Source organism: Simochromis diagramma, unplaced genomic scaffold (genome assembly GCF_900408965.1).
Source record: "Simochromis diagramma unplaced genomic scaffold, fSimDia1.1 OVJJ01000768.1, whole genome shotgun sequence".
Classification (NCBI taxonomy): Eukaryota; Metazoa; Chordata; class Actinopteri; order Cichliformes; family Cichlidae; genus Simochromis; species Simochromis diagramma.
In genome coordinates this window covers 1,144,566-1,159,790 of record NW_024387035.1, presented here as the reverse complement: position 1 = coordinate 1,159,790, position 15,225 = coordinate 1,144,566, and the positions used below count along the sequence as shown (strand labels likewise).

General features: G+C 44.4%; 1 protein-coding gene across 1 annotated transcript; it reads left to right on the top strand.

Moving 5' to 3' along the window:
* Positions 1-424: 424 nt before the first annotated feature.
* On the top strand, positions 425-4,504 carry LOC120740816. The gene is made up of 8 exons (XM_040043291.1): positions 425-1,062; positions 1,196-1,477; positions 1,559-1,792; positions 1,875-2,108; positions 2,437-2,505; positions 2,665-2,694; positions 2,778-2,819; positions 3,684-4,504. The coding sequence occupies exons 2-8, from the start codon at positions 1,357-1,359 to the stop codon at positions 3,905-3,907; spliced, it is 954 nt and encodes a 317-aa protein (XP_039899225.1). The 5' UTR covers positions 425-1,062; positions 1,196-1,356; the 3' UTR covers positions 3,908-4,504.
* The last annotated feature ends 10,721 nt before the right edge of the window (positions 4,505-15,225 follow it).

The window sequence follows — 15,225 nt, the reverse complement described above, 5'->3', positions numbered from 1 at the left end:
GTGTCTATGTGTGTGTCTGTGTCTATGTGTGTGTGTGTGTGTGTGTGTCTGTGTCTATGTGTGTGTCTGTGTCTATGTGTGTGTGTGTGTGTGTGTGTGTGTGTGTGTGTGTGTGTGTGTGTGTGTGTGTGTGTGTGTGTGTGTGTGTGTGTGTGTGTGTCTGTGTCTATGTGTGTGTCTGTGTCTATGTGTGTGTGTGTGTGTGTCTGTGTCTATGTGTGTGTGTGTGTGTGTGTGTGTGTGTGTGTGTGTGTGTGTGTGTGTGTGTGTCTGTGTCTATGTGTGTGTGTGTGTGTGTGTGTGTGTCTGTGTCTATATGTGTGTCTGTGTCTATGTGTGTGTGTGTGTGCGTGCGTGCGTGTGTGTGTCTGTGTCTATGTGTGTGTGTGTGTGTGTGTGTGTGTGTGTGTGTGTGTGTGTGTGTGTGTGTGTGTGTGTGTGTGCGTGTAATGACCATGTAAACCAGGTGTATTAAACTATAGTTTAAAGAGGTCGTGTCAGAGACGATGTCTTGAAGTCCAGAGGATAAACATAAATACACAGATGCAGATGTAGATGCAACATAGCAGTAAACACACATGTAAGACTGTTCATATGCATGATGCTCCATTTCAACATAACACAATGTGATGCATGTTCAAAGGGAGATAAATAAAAAGAGAAAGAACTTGAACTTCCTCTTTTCTGTTTCACACACTGACTGTGTCTCAGTTATACTGGTAACACATCTCAACCACAGTTTCCACTCTCCTGTGCTTTTGCACGTCTGTGCTCTGTGAGTAAACTGAGCTCTAGCTTGTGCTGCCAGGATTTCAACCCTGGCTGACTCAGAGCCTCACACACATGTGGAGGAGCTCACTGATGAGCTGGGAACCATATTTAGCTGTGATTATGTTGACTGTGGAGAAAAGTGCTTTAGTGTGTGGAGCCAAACATGGTGACGATGCTCAGAGTCAAAGCTGAGAAACTCTGCCTGTTTGTGACCTCTGACCTTTAGTGACCTCTGTCCTCCTGTTGCAGGTGTGTGTGTGCTGCTGCTGTCTGCACCGACTGTTTCTGCAGGTGAGGAGATGATGTGAAAACAATCAGTGAGACTCCAACAAGAACACAAATACACTTACTCTGTGTGTGTGTGTGTGTGTGTGTGTGTGTGTGTGTGTGTGTGTGTGTGTGTGTGTGTGTGTGTGTCCTCCAGTGTCTCTGTCTGTCAGTCCAAACCTTCAGCAGTTCTTTAGAGGATCTTCTTCAGTGTCTCTGAGTTGTGTTGATGATGGACAGACAGCTGATGGATGGACAGTGAAGAGGACCAGAGGAGGACTCACTGAGGACTGTGGAGCAGCTGGTTCAGGGTTCTGGATGAAGTTTGGTTCCTCGTGTTTTGTGGATCTTTCTGCTCCCAGTGAAACCTTCTGGTGTGAGGACTCCTCTGGACAGCAGAGTGACAACGTCTCCTTCAGTGTCCAATCAGACACTACAGGTGAGATGTTCCAGCTGTGTCTTTGTCTCTGTGTGCTGTGTGACTCTGCTCTCATTAACTCTGTTTGTCTCTGATGGTCAGATAAAGATGTCATCCTGGAGATCCCTGCACTTCCTGTGAGGACAGGAAGTGATGTCATTCTGCACTGCAGACAGAGGAATGGTGACTGGGTCAAAGCTTATTTCTTCACCAAAGGAAGTCGTCATGGTCTTGAACGAGAGCACAACATCACTAAGATCACGCAGGCTGATGAAGGTCTCTACTGTTCTACTGAACAGGGTAGAAAGTCTCCTCAGAGCTCTCTGAGGGTCAGAGGTCAGAACACTGACATCACTTCCTGTTTAAAAAATGATGTAACATTGTGACCTGATAATAAACTGACTCTTCTCTCCTCCAGATCCTCCCAAAATCATCCATCCTCCTCCCCCTCACTGTCCTCCTCCTCCAAGCACCTCCACAAACGTTCATCGTCCTGTAGAAACTGCTCTTACGTGTCCTCCCTGTACTTCTCCGTCTCCCCCTCCTCCTCCTCCTCCCTCTCTCCTGGTCCCAGTTGTAGCAGGTCTGGTCTCCGTGGTTCTCCTGGTTCTGGTTCTGGGTGGAGTCCTGTTCCTCTGCAGTAAACTAAAAGGTGATAAACCTGCACAGAAGTAAGAGTCTTGTTCTTTTATCGCTTAAAGCTGACGAGAGCAGCCGCGCTCCCATCAACTCCTTTAAAACCTGCTGCAGGACGAGTTGGAACAATAATGTTTGTGCGTTTGAAAACAGAGGAGTTGTGTTTACACATCACACATTCAGCTGGTCCCAGGTTTCCTTCCACTCATGTGTCTGCAGGAACAACAAGTTCACAGCACTTCCTACTGTCTGACAAACACCATCACGCTGTCAGCACGAATCATCACATGAGTTCGATGTGCACCATTACTCCTCCTGTGCTGATGTTTCTCTGTGTGATGTAGGAGGTCGGGGAGCAGAGCTGTGGAGCTGTGGAGGTGACGGCTGTCTGACACGGAGCGTCTGCCTCTGCTGTGAGTCTCCTTCATGTTCCTCCACATGTATTATCTGTGTTTCCACCACTGGAGGGCGCTGTGGGTTATTGATGTGTGGGAACAGTAGCCAATCACTGCAGGCTGAATGCTTCTCTTTGGTCATGTGACCATTTGATCTCTGATCAGTGTGTTCTTCAGTTTCAGGCCTGTTTCTGCTGACTGCTGCAGGTGAGCTGATGTTCCTACACCTGTCTGTCCCCATCATGACCTCTGACCTTTGGTGACCTTTAGTGACCTCTGTCCTGTTGCAGGTGTGTGTGTGCTGCTGCTGTCTGCTCTGACTGTTTCTACAGGTGAGTTGAAGGTAACAGGAACTCTGAGGTGATGTAGGTGCTCTGTGGTCGCTGCTCCATCATCATGTCTAACAATCCTCGGTCAGCCTCTTCTTCTTCTTCTCTCCTTTATCTGACTTAATGTTGACAGCTGATAAATAAAGCTTCAGCTTCTCTGTTCAGGTTTTCATGCTAACAGTAAGAGCTGCTGTTTTTAATGTTTCACTGCTGTTTGAACAACTTTTAAACTTTGTGACTTTTTGACACCACTTCATTCTGAACTTCTGAGAGACCTTTTTAGAGAAAACCATGTGTGTTATGGCACAAAGCTGGACTGCTCCTTTGTTCAGGGTCTGACTGGGGTGTTGGTTCTGATTCTGAACACATTAAAAGGCTCCATCAGCTTCTGGAGTCACAGCCGCTCTTCTTTTTCTTGAGCCTGGACTTTTTGCAGCAGTTTGTGGGATCTTCAAGAGTCACAGGCTGCAAATTTGTCCATGATGACGAGTCATGTGTTTCTAGCAGCAGGGTCTGAAACTGCAGTATGAGGTTCTGAGACCAGCTACAAACATGAGAAACAAGCACAGAGGACTGCAGACGACAGGAAGTTATAAAACTAAATCAGACTCAGGGTTAGCTAACACGTCTAAGGAGGCTGGAAGGAAACTTCTTGTCTGCAGGAGGACACTTCCACCTCCTGAGGGTGGAAGAAAAAAGGAGACTTCTGAAAGTTTGGTGAAGACGGTTCAGCTCAGATCCTCCAACATGACTGAGCATCACTCAACATCCTCAGAGCACAGACGACTTAAAATCAGACAAAACAGGCTACCCTGACCTCCTCTGTATCCTCCTCCTGACTCCCCTCTCTGTGTCCTCCTCTTTCAGCGTCTCCTCCCTGTGAGTCTGTGCTCAGACTCTTCTGCCATCTAGTGGTCTTCTGTCCGTACTGCATCTCCACCGGTCTGCTGCTGTCCGTGTGCTGCAGCAGGAAGACACCGAACAAACAGGCCGTCTCCATGGAGATGAGCCAGTGTGATGGAGGAGGTCAGGGACTGGCTGAAGATGGTGATGATGTCACTGCTGATGTCACCACTGAGCATGCCTTCTGAGCTGCAGACTGACAGCATCTGCAGTATTTCTGTATCTTGGTTGCTCTTTTGCTGTGTTGGAGAAAAGTTCTAGTGTTTGCTGTCAGTATGTCTTAGTTAGGTTTGAGTTTATCGCTTCATCCCTGTTTCCTGTGTAAGTCTGTCCTCTGTGTATGTCTCTTAAGTTATGTGTCCTCTGTCTGTATTGTGCCTCCTGTACATTCTCCCAGTGCATCATGTGCGTCTCCTCCCGTTGTCCTCCAAGTTCGTCTAGTTCTTCCTTCCCGTCTCCTGTGTCATGTTGTGTGAATTAGTGTTTCCTGTTTTACTTTGACAGTGTCACGTCCTGTGTTCAGTGTGTGTAGCTTTGCTTCCTGTGTGTCGTCAGGTCCACTCTCCCTAATTACCCTTGTGTGCTTATGTTGTGTCTGTTTTCCTCTGTCAGGTTGCCTGTTTCCTGTGTCTCTCACGTCATGGTCCAGTTCGTCCTGGTCTCATGTTCCAGTTTTTCTTGTTTTTTGCTTTATTTTCCCCACTTTAGTCAGTCAGTCCAGTCTGAGTTTCACATTTTATGTATGTCAACATTTCCAGCCTCAATAAATGACTGTCTTTCCGTTCAACCTCACTCTCGCCTCAGTAGTCTACATTTGGCTCCTCCTCTCTCCACATGATCTGTCGTTGCCGATTGTGACGCCATGGAGCTCTGATATGTTTTTATCAGTCAGTAAGTTTACCTCAGCATACGAGGTGAAAAACTAACTTCATCATCTTTAAACGTGCTGCTGTTGTTCAGCCGCTGGTTTCCTCTTTCTGGTGCAAAGTGGGCCAAAAACAAACAGAGACGGAGTCGTGACAGAAAAGCCGATCAGCTGATCATTGATCAGTTTCACGATTGAAGTAGCAGCCGGAGAGGGAGGGAGAGGCAGTCGCTCCATATATCTGTTGTTAAGCTTAACGCTGGAATGCTTTACAAACACTCAGAGATGAACTTACACACTTGCTTCACTTCTCTCTGGGATAACGTCCTCGGAGATGAAATGCTGGTTTGGTAGCGAGGCTCCAACTGCTCAACCAGACCGACGAGACGTCTCGCACGCCACAGCCGCTCTATCATGTGAGCACACTGCTTCGAGGTGCTAAGGTTATGAGCTGAATTTCGCTGTGTTTTACGCAAGTTTTGTGAGGTGCTTTCGTGATACTTAATGGATCGATTACATTTTTTATTTTCTCGCCGATATCCGATCCAGTAATTTAGGTCAGTATCGGACTGATACCGATACGTAATATCGGATCAGTCCATCTCTAGTAAGTATGTGACTAATGGGACCACCCAGCTAAATTAAGGTGGCAGTACAGTCGGGGGCGGGGCTTATTATTAAAATATATTATAAACTGGTTGTCACGAGGACCGAACGGACTCAGGTACAGGCTGTAGTATCAGGTAAATGTTAACAGGTAGGAACGTTTGTGCTGGGTTGTTGTGAGGGAGGGGATGAAAAAATACTAAAGGATGCTCAGCGGAGTAATGGCGTCTCGCGTGTCTGTGAGTTATCCCTCCAGTCAGATAACATTCATAACCTCAAATAACGTAACACAGACCAGCTCGTTAGAATAAAGTCAACAGTTTATTCACAGACACCAGGTGAAAGCCTACGGAGCCCCTCTGATGACATGGTCCAAAAAATAAATAAATTGTGGCCACAAAATACTACTTCATGGGCACGAAATAGGTATAACGTGCATGTTAATGATATTACATTCACAATACTTTCACTTTAATTTTCACTTAATGTCATTCACAATATATTTAAAAGATGTCCCTAATATTTGAAATGTAAAAGATATAAAATGATTCCACAGAAAGTACAATACCTTACAGTGTACAAGTATGAGTAGGTCATTGAATCAGTGTCTGTTGTGAGTCTCAAGTAAGTTGCCTGCAATGATATTTAAGGTCCAGCAGGTGTCAGTATGGAGCAACACTGTGTCGACACAGTGTCGATACAGTTTGGGGAATGTGCTGAAACGCTTCACGAGGCCTCATCTACCCATCACTACGTGCCACGATGAAGAGAGTATAACCTGCTAGCAGAAAACCAGCAGCCTGGCACAGTTAGCTGAAGATCTGACAGAAGGCTTCTTCTTCTTCATTTTGTTTTATTGGCAAACACCAACATGGTGCATTACCACCACCAACTGGTGTGGATTGTCTGACAGACGGTTGTCGTCAGTGCTGGTCTTAAATGCCGGTGACTTGATTGCAGTCAAGTGTGAAGGCTGATTGGAGTCTCCACCCGAAGGTGGAGCCCAGCAGAGTGGAAAAACCCCAGACTCACCCGGGCAATGACAAAGTTGTTTTAGTCTGTTTTCTTCTATGTCTCCTGGTTTATTAGTCCTTCCTGTCTTCTGTGTAAGTCTGTCTTGTCCTCTGTTTGGTTACGCCCGTGCTTTAATCTCCTCAGCCTGTCATGTGCTTCATGTCTATGTTCCACATCCTATTGTCAAGCTTGTGTTATTACGTCAACGTCTTTCCATGTTTCCTGTTTTATTTTGTTTTATTTTATTTTGAAGAATCTGGTTTTTCCAAGTTCAGTGTGCTGAGTTTTACTTTTCCCAGTGGCATCATGGGCTGTATCCCAATTCAGGGTCTGCAGCCTTAAAGGCCGCATTTTAAAGCCGATTACGTCACCGCAACGCGAAAAAGGCTGTCCCAATTCAAAGGCTGCTCGAAATGCGGCCCTCAAATGCGTCCTTCATTCCCCTGAATTTTAAGGATGTGGCGGTGTAGACTTCATGGCCCAACATATCCCAGAATGCATAGCGTGGTGGTGGGTGTGGATAATTTTGTCGAAGAAAACGGCGGATGAGGGGCGGCCAAAGAGTAAACTTGGAAAAGTAAGTACTGAATATTATGTCACTTATTTATGTGCGAATGTTTAATAACGAAGAACATTAAAACATTACTGTTGGCCACATGTCGGCAAAGTTATGTAACATTACTGATGTTTGTACTTTCAGCGTTTACTTGGTTTTAATAATAGTTGACCTTAATCTTACAGCGAATGTGATGATTTTGTGGATAATTAAAGTCAGTCATATATCCACAAACACAACAAGCTGAAAGTCAGTGATGCTGCTCGGTTTGCAGTCCTGAACATCACGGCACAAGCAGGATCCACTGCACTGTTAATGTTAGCTATGTTATATTGCTGCCTCTGTTCGGTGGTGTCGAGCCAAATGGACTTTAACGTGTGTTTGAACGAGCTGACGGTTCACTCGTTAAGCTGAAAGAAAGATGCTTTAATCACAGCAGTCACACATGTGTCCACTGCACCATCTGGAACTCTTCTTGTTTACACTCGTAATAACACAAACACTAAATCCTGCTTCTCTGGTGCTGTTGTGTAGCAGTGTGTACACCTGAGACTGCCACCTGTCTGTCTGTCCTGCACTCTCTCTCTGTTTCTTTCTCTCTGATTGTGGAATAAAAGTATGAACATGTGTTTATAAGTTACACTTGTGTTTGAATCCTGCAGCTTATCACACATTTGATTTCCATGTGTGACGACTGCAAGTGTCCAGAGTGAGGACAGACTGAGGGAGCCCACTGCTGCACATCATCTGTGAGGCTTTGCAGCCCTGATGATCCACCAGGACAAACTCAGCAGTGTGTGAGGAAGAGGAGGAGGAAGAGCCAGCAGCAGCTGACAGATGGAGAGAATAGACAGACTGTTCCCTGTTTGTGAAGGACTGCTAGGAAAGTTTAACATAACTGTCTGTGCTGAATCAGTCTTATTAGGTAATGTTCACATAATGTTATCATCCCAGTGTTTGCAGTGTGGGAGAAAGTACTCAGGGCCTTCAAGTTACACACTATGAAAGGCAGCAACAAGTTTAATGTTCAGACCCAGCCCTTTCACAAGCCTTGCACTTCCGACCTTCTCGGTCTTCCAAGGACATGGCCCACGTAGACCGTGAAGGATGAAGACACCGGTACAGCCATAGTGTCTAAAATGTAACCTTCCAGCCCCCCTTTCAGTTGGATTATTGGGCAACTTAGATTGGTGGTTCTTGGTGTTTGGGGCTGGGTGCTCAGGTGTCTACTGGTTGATGTTGAATTATCTCAGTGTGCTGTGATAATGTTAGCAGACCACAGCGCTCTGAGCTAAATCTTTCAGTCTGTCAGTGTTCGCTGTGGTTCATGTTTCCAGTACACAGAGTCAGAGATCTGAGTCTCTGTCTCTGCGGTCACTTCTGCTGAGGCTGAAGCATCATTAACATGCATGTTTAAACACACGTTATGAAAGCAGGTACACGCCTCGGTGGGATGAGCTGTTGTCACACAGTACGTGACAGTCTTGATAAGATCAGCTCAGCTCTGTGCTGCTGTCTTTGTTCTTCTCTGTTTGCCCTTCAAATCATCTTCTGTTGTTTTTGTCTTTAATGAAACGCCCACGTTAAACTGAACTGAACCATCGATCACATCCTGCAAACGCATTGTTGCACGGCCTGATGAGAGAGGATCATCTCTGCATCTGTGTGTGGAGCTTCTTCATTAATTTGTAGTTTGGACAGTTTCACCTGTCTTTGTGACCTTCAAAGAAAAGCTATTAAACTTCTGACACTGGTGCTTTGGTTGAATACATCAGCCACCCTGAATCCCATTAATCACAATTCCTACTAGAAATATTTCATAAAAGTCAAACAATTATTCTGGGCCCATAAAAGGTCAAATGTGGGCTCTGGGGGTATGAAGTGAGTAGAGGTGGGTGAGAAGGCATAAGATTAGAATTTATGATTAAAGATCTTCTAAGCCATGTTTTTAGGTGTAAAATGTAGAAAACGTTTGGAAACAGCAGATAATGAGCTTTTTTAAAATTGTCGTATTAAACTTAAGTAATGACAGAGTGAAAGCAACATTATCACTCTGCCAGTCAGTCTGTATCTCCACCTCACCCTGTGGTCACGAGCCAACGAGAGATGCTAAACAGCTGCACTCAAACTACAACACCAGCGTTCAGCTGAACCAGGTCTGTTTTAAAAATGAGACACTGAGTCTCAGCAGGACTACCTGTGGCATCAAAAGTTAAATAATAAAAACTAATGGCTCTCCTTCGATCTGCAAAGACTCATTGGAGTTCTACCTCTGCTTCTTCTCTATAGCACAGCTACATGCTAACCACACAGTTCTCTAAGAGACGTCCTGTTTTCTGCGCTGTAACTTGAGGTAAACCTACGTCGTTGTGTTGACACAATCTTCAAGTTTTGTGATTGGTCTATTCCATACAGCCGACTCTGTTTTAATGGATGAGTGAGAGAATAACTTCAAGGATGAGGAATAATAATCACAGTATAAAGACTCACAGATGGCAGAATCCTGGAGGGAGATTGCTGAAAGTGCTGGAATGAACCTGAGCAATGAGCATGTTTCAGGCTCTACAGAGACACTGACACATCAGACACTCTGAAGTCTTTCTGAAGCATCGTCTCCAGGATTAGAGTAACTGCTATCATCAGCACCCTCATAACCAAGGCACAAATATCATATTAGACAAATACAACCTGAGTAAATAACCAATGCAATTTTTAAAATGAGAATTTCATTTATTAAGGCAAAAAGTTATCGAAACTTAACCAGGCGCTGTGTGGGTGTGCTCGTCATCAGTGGAGCGTTTGCTCAGGCAGTGAAAGTGTTAACAGGGAAGTTGTGAAGCCGAAGACGTCTACGCTGGTCAGACTTCAAACATTCAGTCACCATGAAGACCCCGTCTGCTTCTCTGCTCCTTGGTGAGTCAAATGTTTATCTACTCATTGATTCATGATCTGAGCTTCAACACACACTCGCAGAGGAAAAAAACACATTTACATTAGAAATAGAGGACACCAGACTATCATCAGACTTAACTGCATCAATTACAGATGGTATTCATTAGAAAATACCAAAAATCGTGGGCCAGAGCTAATAATAACTGAAATCAGGTGTTTTTAATCTTATGACCACAGGTGTATAAAATCCAGCAGTTCCCATGCAGACTGCTTTTAGAAACATCAATGAAAGAATGGACCTTTCTAAAGAGCTCAGTGAACACGAGGCAAGTACTGTAACAGGGTCATACCGTTGGAACACATTGGTTTGTGAATTTTTTTTATTCTAAATGTTGTCTAAGGAGCTTGGAAAGAGCGTCTGGACTTCTTTAAGTTCCTTTAAGGTGTTTCATCCAAGCAGCTTCTTCAGTTCTTGGGTCAAATGGTGGAGAGTGCCAGATTTAAGCCCTATGGGACTGTATCCCCAAGAGGGACATGGACCCCCTATTGATCCTAATCACATGAGCCAAGGTGTGAAAACGGGTGTAGGTCACAATCAGCCAAGGTTTCAGGTGAGCTCATTGTGAAACCTAGCCCCACCCTATCATGTGATTTCCTGAGGTCAGTTAACACATGGCCCACATACCACAACGAATTTGGTGGCCCAGATCAGGTTTGCCAGAGGTGGCCCACACATGGGCCAGCACAAGGCCAGTTGCAGACACACTGGTAGCCAAGTGTGCTGACAATCAAGCCAAACACCAACATCATCAATATACAGTTGAAACCAGATATTTACACACTCTTCAGATAAAAACACTTTTTAAATTGTCAAACATCAAATCAGACTGAATGTTGATTTTTTTTAGATTGATAAATATAAAAAAACATATTTGTTGAATATAAGAGTAAAGAGAGAAATTGTTTGTATTTCTTAATTGCAAATGGACTCAAATTGTATTCAAACTGAGCCACACTTATGGAGCTCCACAATTCTTTTCCTGGTGTTTTGGTTGACATCTCTTGATTTTCCCATGTCACAGAAACAGGCTCTGTGTTTTGCCTTATATGCATCCACAGCTGTGCCACCAATTTACTCACATGGACTCTACTAACCTATCAGAAGCTTCTTCAGCTCAGAATGGAATCATCTGGAGTTTTCTTTTTAATTAACAAACTTAGTGTACATGTACTCCTAAATTTGATGAAAGTGATAGACATCTGTGTCTCTTTATTCTGACATTTAACTAATTCGAAAGATATTTCAATATGTATTTATCTAAAACAAAACAAGTTTAATCTAAATTGATGTTTAAAAGTAAAAAAAAAAGTTTTTATGTTTTTTCCATAAAGTGTAAATCTCTGGTTTCAACTGTGAATATACTGCTGTGTGTTGAAATTCCTCTTGTTTTGTATAGAAATATACTGAACAACATCCAAAGCATAATATATAAAATAACATCTACCTGAGTTTTTTCTTTGAAAGAAGCTCCTTATGTCCATTGTTGTGTTCATCAGTACATGACTGAAACCGATTTAGAGAGTTTGTTTAGCCGTGGAGGGAAACAACTGAAAATATGAAATGCAAGCTAAGACTCTCTAAAAAATCAGCATTGCTGTTCGGCTTTTTATTTATCCATTTGTTGATTCACCCGAAGAGCAGGTAACGCAACCAAGTGATCAGTTTGATATCAATATTCGTGATACACCGTCATATTTACATTATTAGTTCAGTACGAATGATTTGCTTTGGTTCCTGGTCAAACTTAAGCTCTCCTCTGTCTGCAGCAAACTCGCAGGCAGCAGCTTCTCCCCCCTCGCTCTCAGTCGCCTAGTGCCTGAGCTCGGATCATACCAAAATTAGGGGGAATTTACAACTGTACACTATATGCTTCAAATATTGTGTGTAGTTTTTGTTTTATACAGTTGTCAGTCAGGCATCTAACTATGAAACAAATTACACTCCAAAAGACCCCGGGCTTCTGCCCAGTAAGCCACCCCCCTGCTCCACCGATGGTTGACTCCAAATCTCCCGAACACTATGTTGATCCCTAGAAAGCAAGACCGAGACAGCAAGACCAAGACGAGACCAAAAGTGGTCTGAAACATCCAACTCTAGGGTCTTCTAACTAAAATAGGAAAATAGGTAGGCTACATAAATAGTGCCATCATTGTCAGACCTGGCCCACATCTGGTTGACATACACCCTGCCATGACACCAGTCAGTCAGAAGTGCCAGCTTGATGCCGGATCTGGGCCAGACCTGTTATCTATGAGCCTGGGTCACATAAACCAAACCATAATCGAGCTAGATGCGGCACGCCTCTGGCAGTGTCATAAACAGTGCCATCTATGTCAGGCCTGGCCCATATCTGGATGACTTACCATGCCAGACGTCAGCCAGCAGTGCCGGCTTGACACCAGATCCGGCCCAGACCTGTGTGCTATGTGGGAAGTGAAATTATTTCACAGTTTAAACATTTAGTAATTACAGCAGCTCAGCCAGGAAGTATCAGACCGGTATCTACGGTTACAGAAGATAGTCATCGAGTCCCAAGGCACATGGTGTGAAAAGTCAGGTGAAAGGCGGAGCTCCAAACATCCTCTTAACATCAGCACAGACACTGTTCACCAGAAGTGTCATCAGAATAAGTTTTTTTTTTCTTTGGGAAGTGAGAAGACTAACTGCTGTAGTTTGAAAGCTAAATTATTCTCTTGATATAAAAATAGAAACTGCACAAAAAGCTCACATCCAACATTTCTGAGCCTGAAAGAAGAATGGCTCATGCAAATACCAAATTCCCTTGGAAGACCCTTCCAGGGGTAACTTGTCCCTAATAACCAATGACCTCTGACCTTTAGTGACCTCTGACCCTCAGTGACCTCTGACCTCCTGTTGCAGGTGTGTGTGTGCTGCTGCTGTCTGCACCGACTGTTTCTGCAGGTGAGTTGATGGAAGTGAAAACCATCAGTGAGACTCCAACAAGAACACAAACACACTTACTGTGTGTGTGTGTGTGTGTGTGTGTGTGTGTGTGTGTCCTCCAGTGTCTCTGTCTGTCAGTCCAAACCTTCAGCAGGTCTTCAGTGGATCTTCTTCAGTGTCTCTGAGTTGTGTTGATGATGGACAGACAGCTGATGGATGGACAGTGAAGAGGACCAGAGGAGGACTCACTGAGGACTGTGGAGCAGCTCCAGGCTTTGGGAGGGTTCATGGTTCCTCCTGTGTTCTGGATCGCTCCGTCTCCTCTGATGGACGTTACTTCTGTGAGAACTCATCTGGACAGCAGAGCGATGAAGTGTCCATCAGTGTTTCAGGTAGAGACAGAGAGATGTTCCAGCTGTGTCTCTGTGCAGATGTTTCCAGATGTTGGATACATGTCTGTCAGTGAGCTGAGAGTGTGAGACTGTCACTGTGGAAGTCAGCGAGGTGCTCATTAAGACAGGAAGCAGCTCGTCTGAGAGGAGCTCTTGACTTTGCTCTGTTTGTGTTTCTGTTGTCAGATAAAGGTGTGATCCTGGAGATTCCTGCACTTCCTGTGTGGACAGGAAGTGATGTCACACTGCGTTGCAGAGAGAGGAGCGGTGACACAGCTGCTGCTTATTTCTCCTTTAATGGACGTCATGTTGGATCTGGAACAGCAGCAGAGCTCGTCATCAGAAGGGTCAAACAGTCTGATGAAGGTCTCTACTCTTGTGCTACTGAAGCATTTGGATCGTCTCCTCAGAGCTTTCTGAGGGTCAGAGGTCAGAACAGTGACATCACTTCCTGTTTACAGACATGATCTCTTGATAAAATGATTGAACCGTCTGCATCATCTCTCCTGCAGATCCTCCTCAGCACAGGAGCTCAGGCTCTTCTGTTGACACTGCTTCATCACCTCCTCAGGGTCTCACCTCCTTTCTCACTGCACTCACAGCAGGCCTGGTTCCTGTGGTTCTTCTGGTTCTGCTCTTGGTTCTAGTTCGACTTCTTTTCCACTGCAAAAAGCAAAATGAAGCAAATGGTACGACCTCTGTCACATTGACTTTATATCTTTTATTTTTCATCACAACAAGGAGCCCAGCTGCTGCAGTCTGAGGCCAGATGTTTCCATGTTGGTTGATCTCAGCTGCTCCTTTAAGAGAACTTTTGGTTTTATAAAGCTTCAGATGTTTCAGTGGGTGAAACAGCTGGACTACAGGCAGGCTAGCTGAGCAACCAGACTTATTTCCTATGCAGTCATATTTCTGAAGTGTGATCACACTGAGGTTTGGAAACATCTGACTGAAATGATGGAAAGAGGCTTGAGGTTGTGGGTTTCTGTTGTTTCCTCTGAAGGCTGTCTGCTTTGACCTCGGGGTCAGTTACCTTTGTCTGGAAATGGATTGTTGTCTTTATTGTTGGTATTGTGTTAACACACAGCTGAATGCTCCAGACCACCAAACTGCCAAAACATCTGCTTCGTTACAGGTGAATCAGTCAGAATCAGTCAGTGTGGCTCAGTATGAGTCAGCATGTTTGAGGTTCTGTGCAGACTGCAGCTGATTACAGATTTGAAACATCATCTGTTTGTGTTTCCTCTGCTTGTAGTTGTAACATGACCTGAGTGTGTGTGTTTGCATTTTCCAGATACACATCAAGCTGATACACATGTTGTCTACTCTGATGTGAGGATTCTCACTGCAGGTACCAATAAATCAAATGAATTTTGTTAATTTTGTTAGATCAGGGTTTTTTTTCATAACAATAAATGTGCAGCACAGCGGAGAGAAAAACAGAGCAGATCAAGGAAGGAGGTAGGAAATATAAAATGTAGTCAGATTAATGGGGGCTGAACACAGATTCACACCACACTTTACAGGATGAAGGGGTATAAATACTTTTTCAAGACACTGTACATAGAACACAAACATCTGGATGGGAGTCCAGCAGCTGAGCCAAGACCTGAAGGGGGGGTCGGTATGAGAAAGTGGACTGTTGGCAAGAGGCGAGTCACAGTTTAACAGGTTTAATATCACAGAATGAGCATCGATGAGAGACTTAAGGGTTACGACGACTGGGAGAAAGAAACTGTTCTGATGGAGCTTATGTCAGGGTGGTGTCACAAACAGTTCACATCTGGGGTGGGACGGGTTCAAGAGTCTGAGAGGCTGAAGGGGAAGGTGATTTCTGCTCTGGTGTCAGGTTGCTGTGAGGTAAGACCACAGAGCTCTGAGTTAATCACTTCCTAAGTAACTGATGTGGAAGAAGAGAAAAGAGGCTTGATCTGTTTCTGATCATTCACTGCAGGAAACTTCACCTCTTTGAATTTACATGCAGTGAGTGAGAAGTTAAGCTTCATGTGTGTGAGCTGCCTCTGGCACTTTGAACCTACACATGACTGCGGGACACGTATGATGCTTCATACTCCTTTGTTGTCTTTCTGTGTGTGTTACAGAGCAGTCAGCTGATCCAGGTGTTGTGTATTCATCACTGAGAGCAGGTGACATTTACACACAAATGTAAAGTTTTCAATTCAATTTTATTTATACAATAAAACACAACAACAATC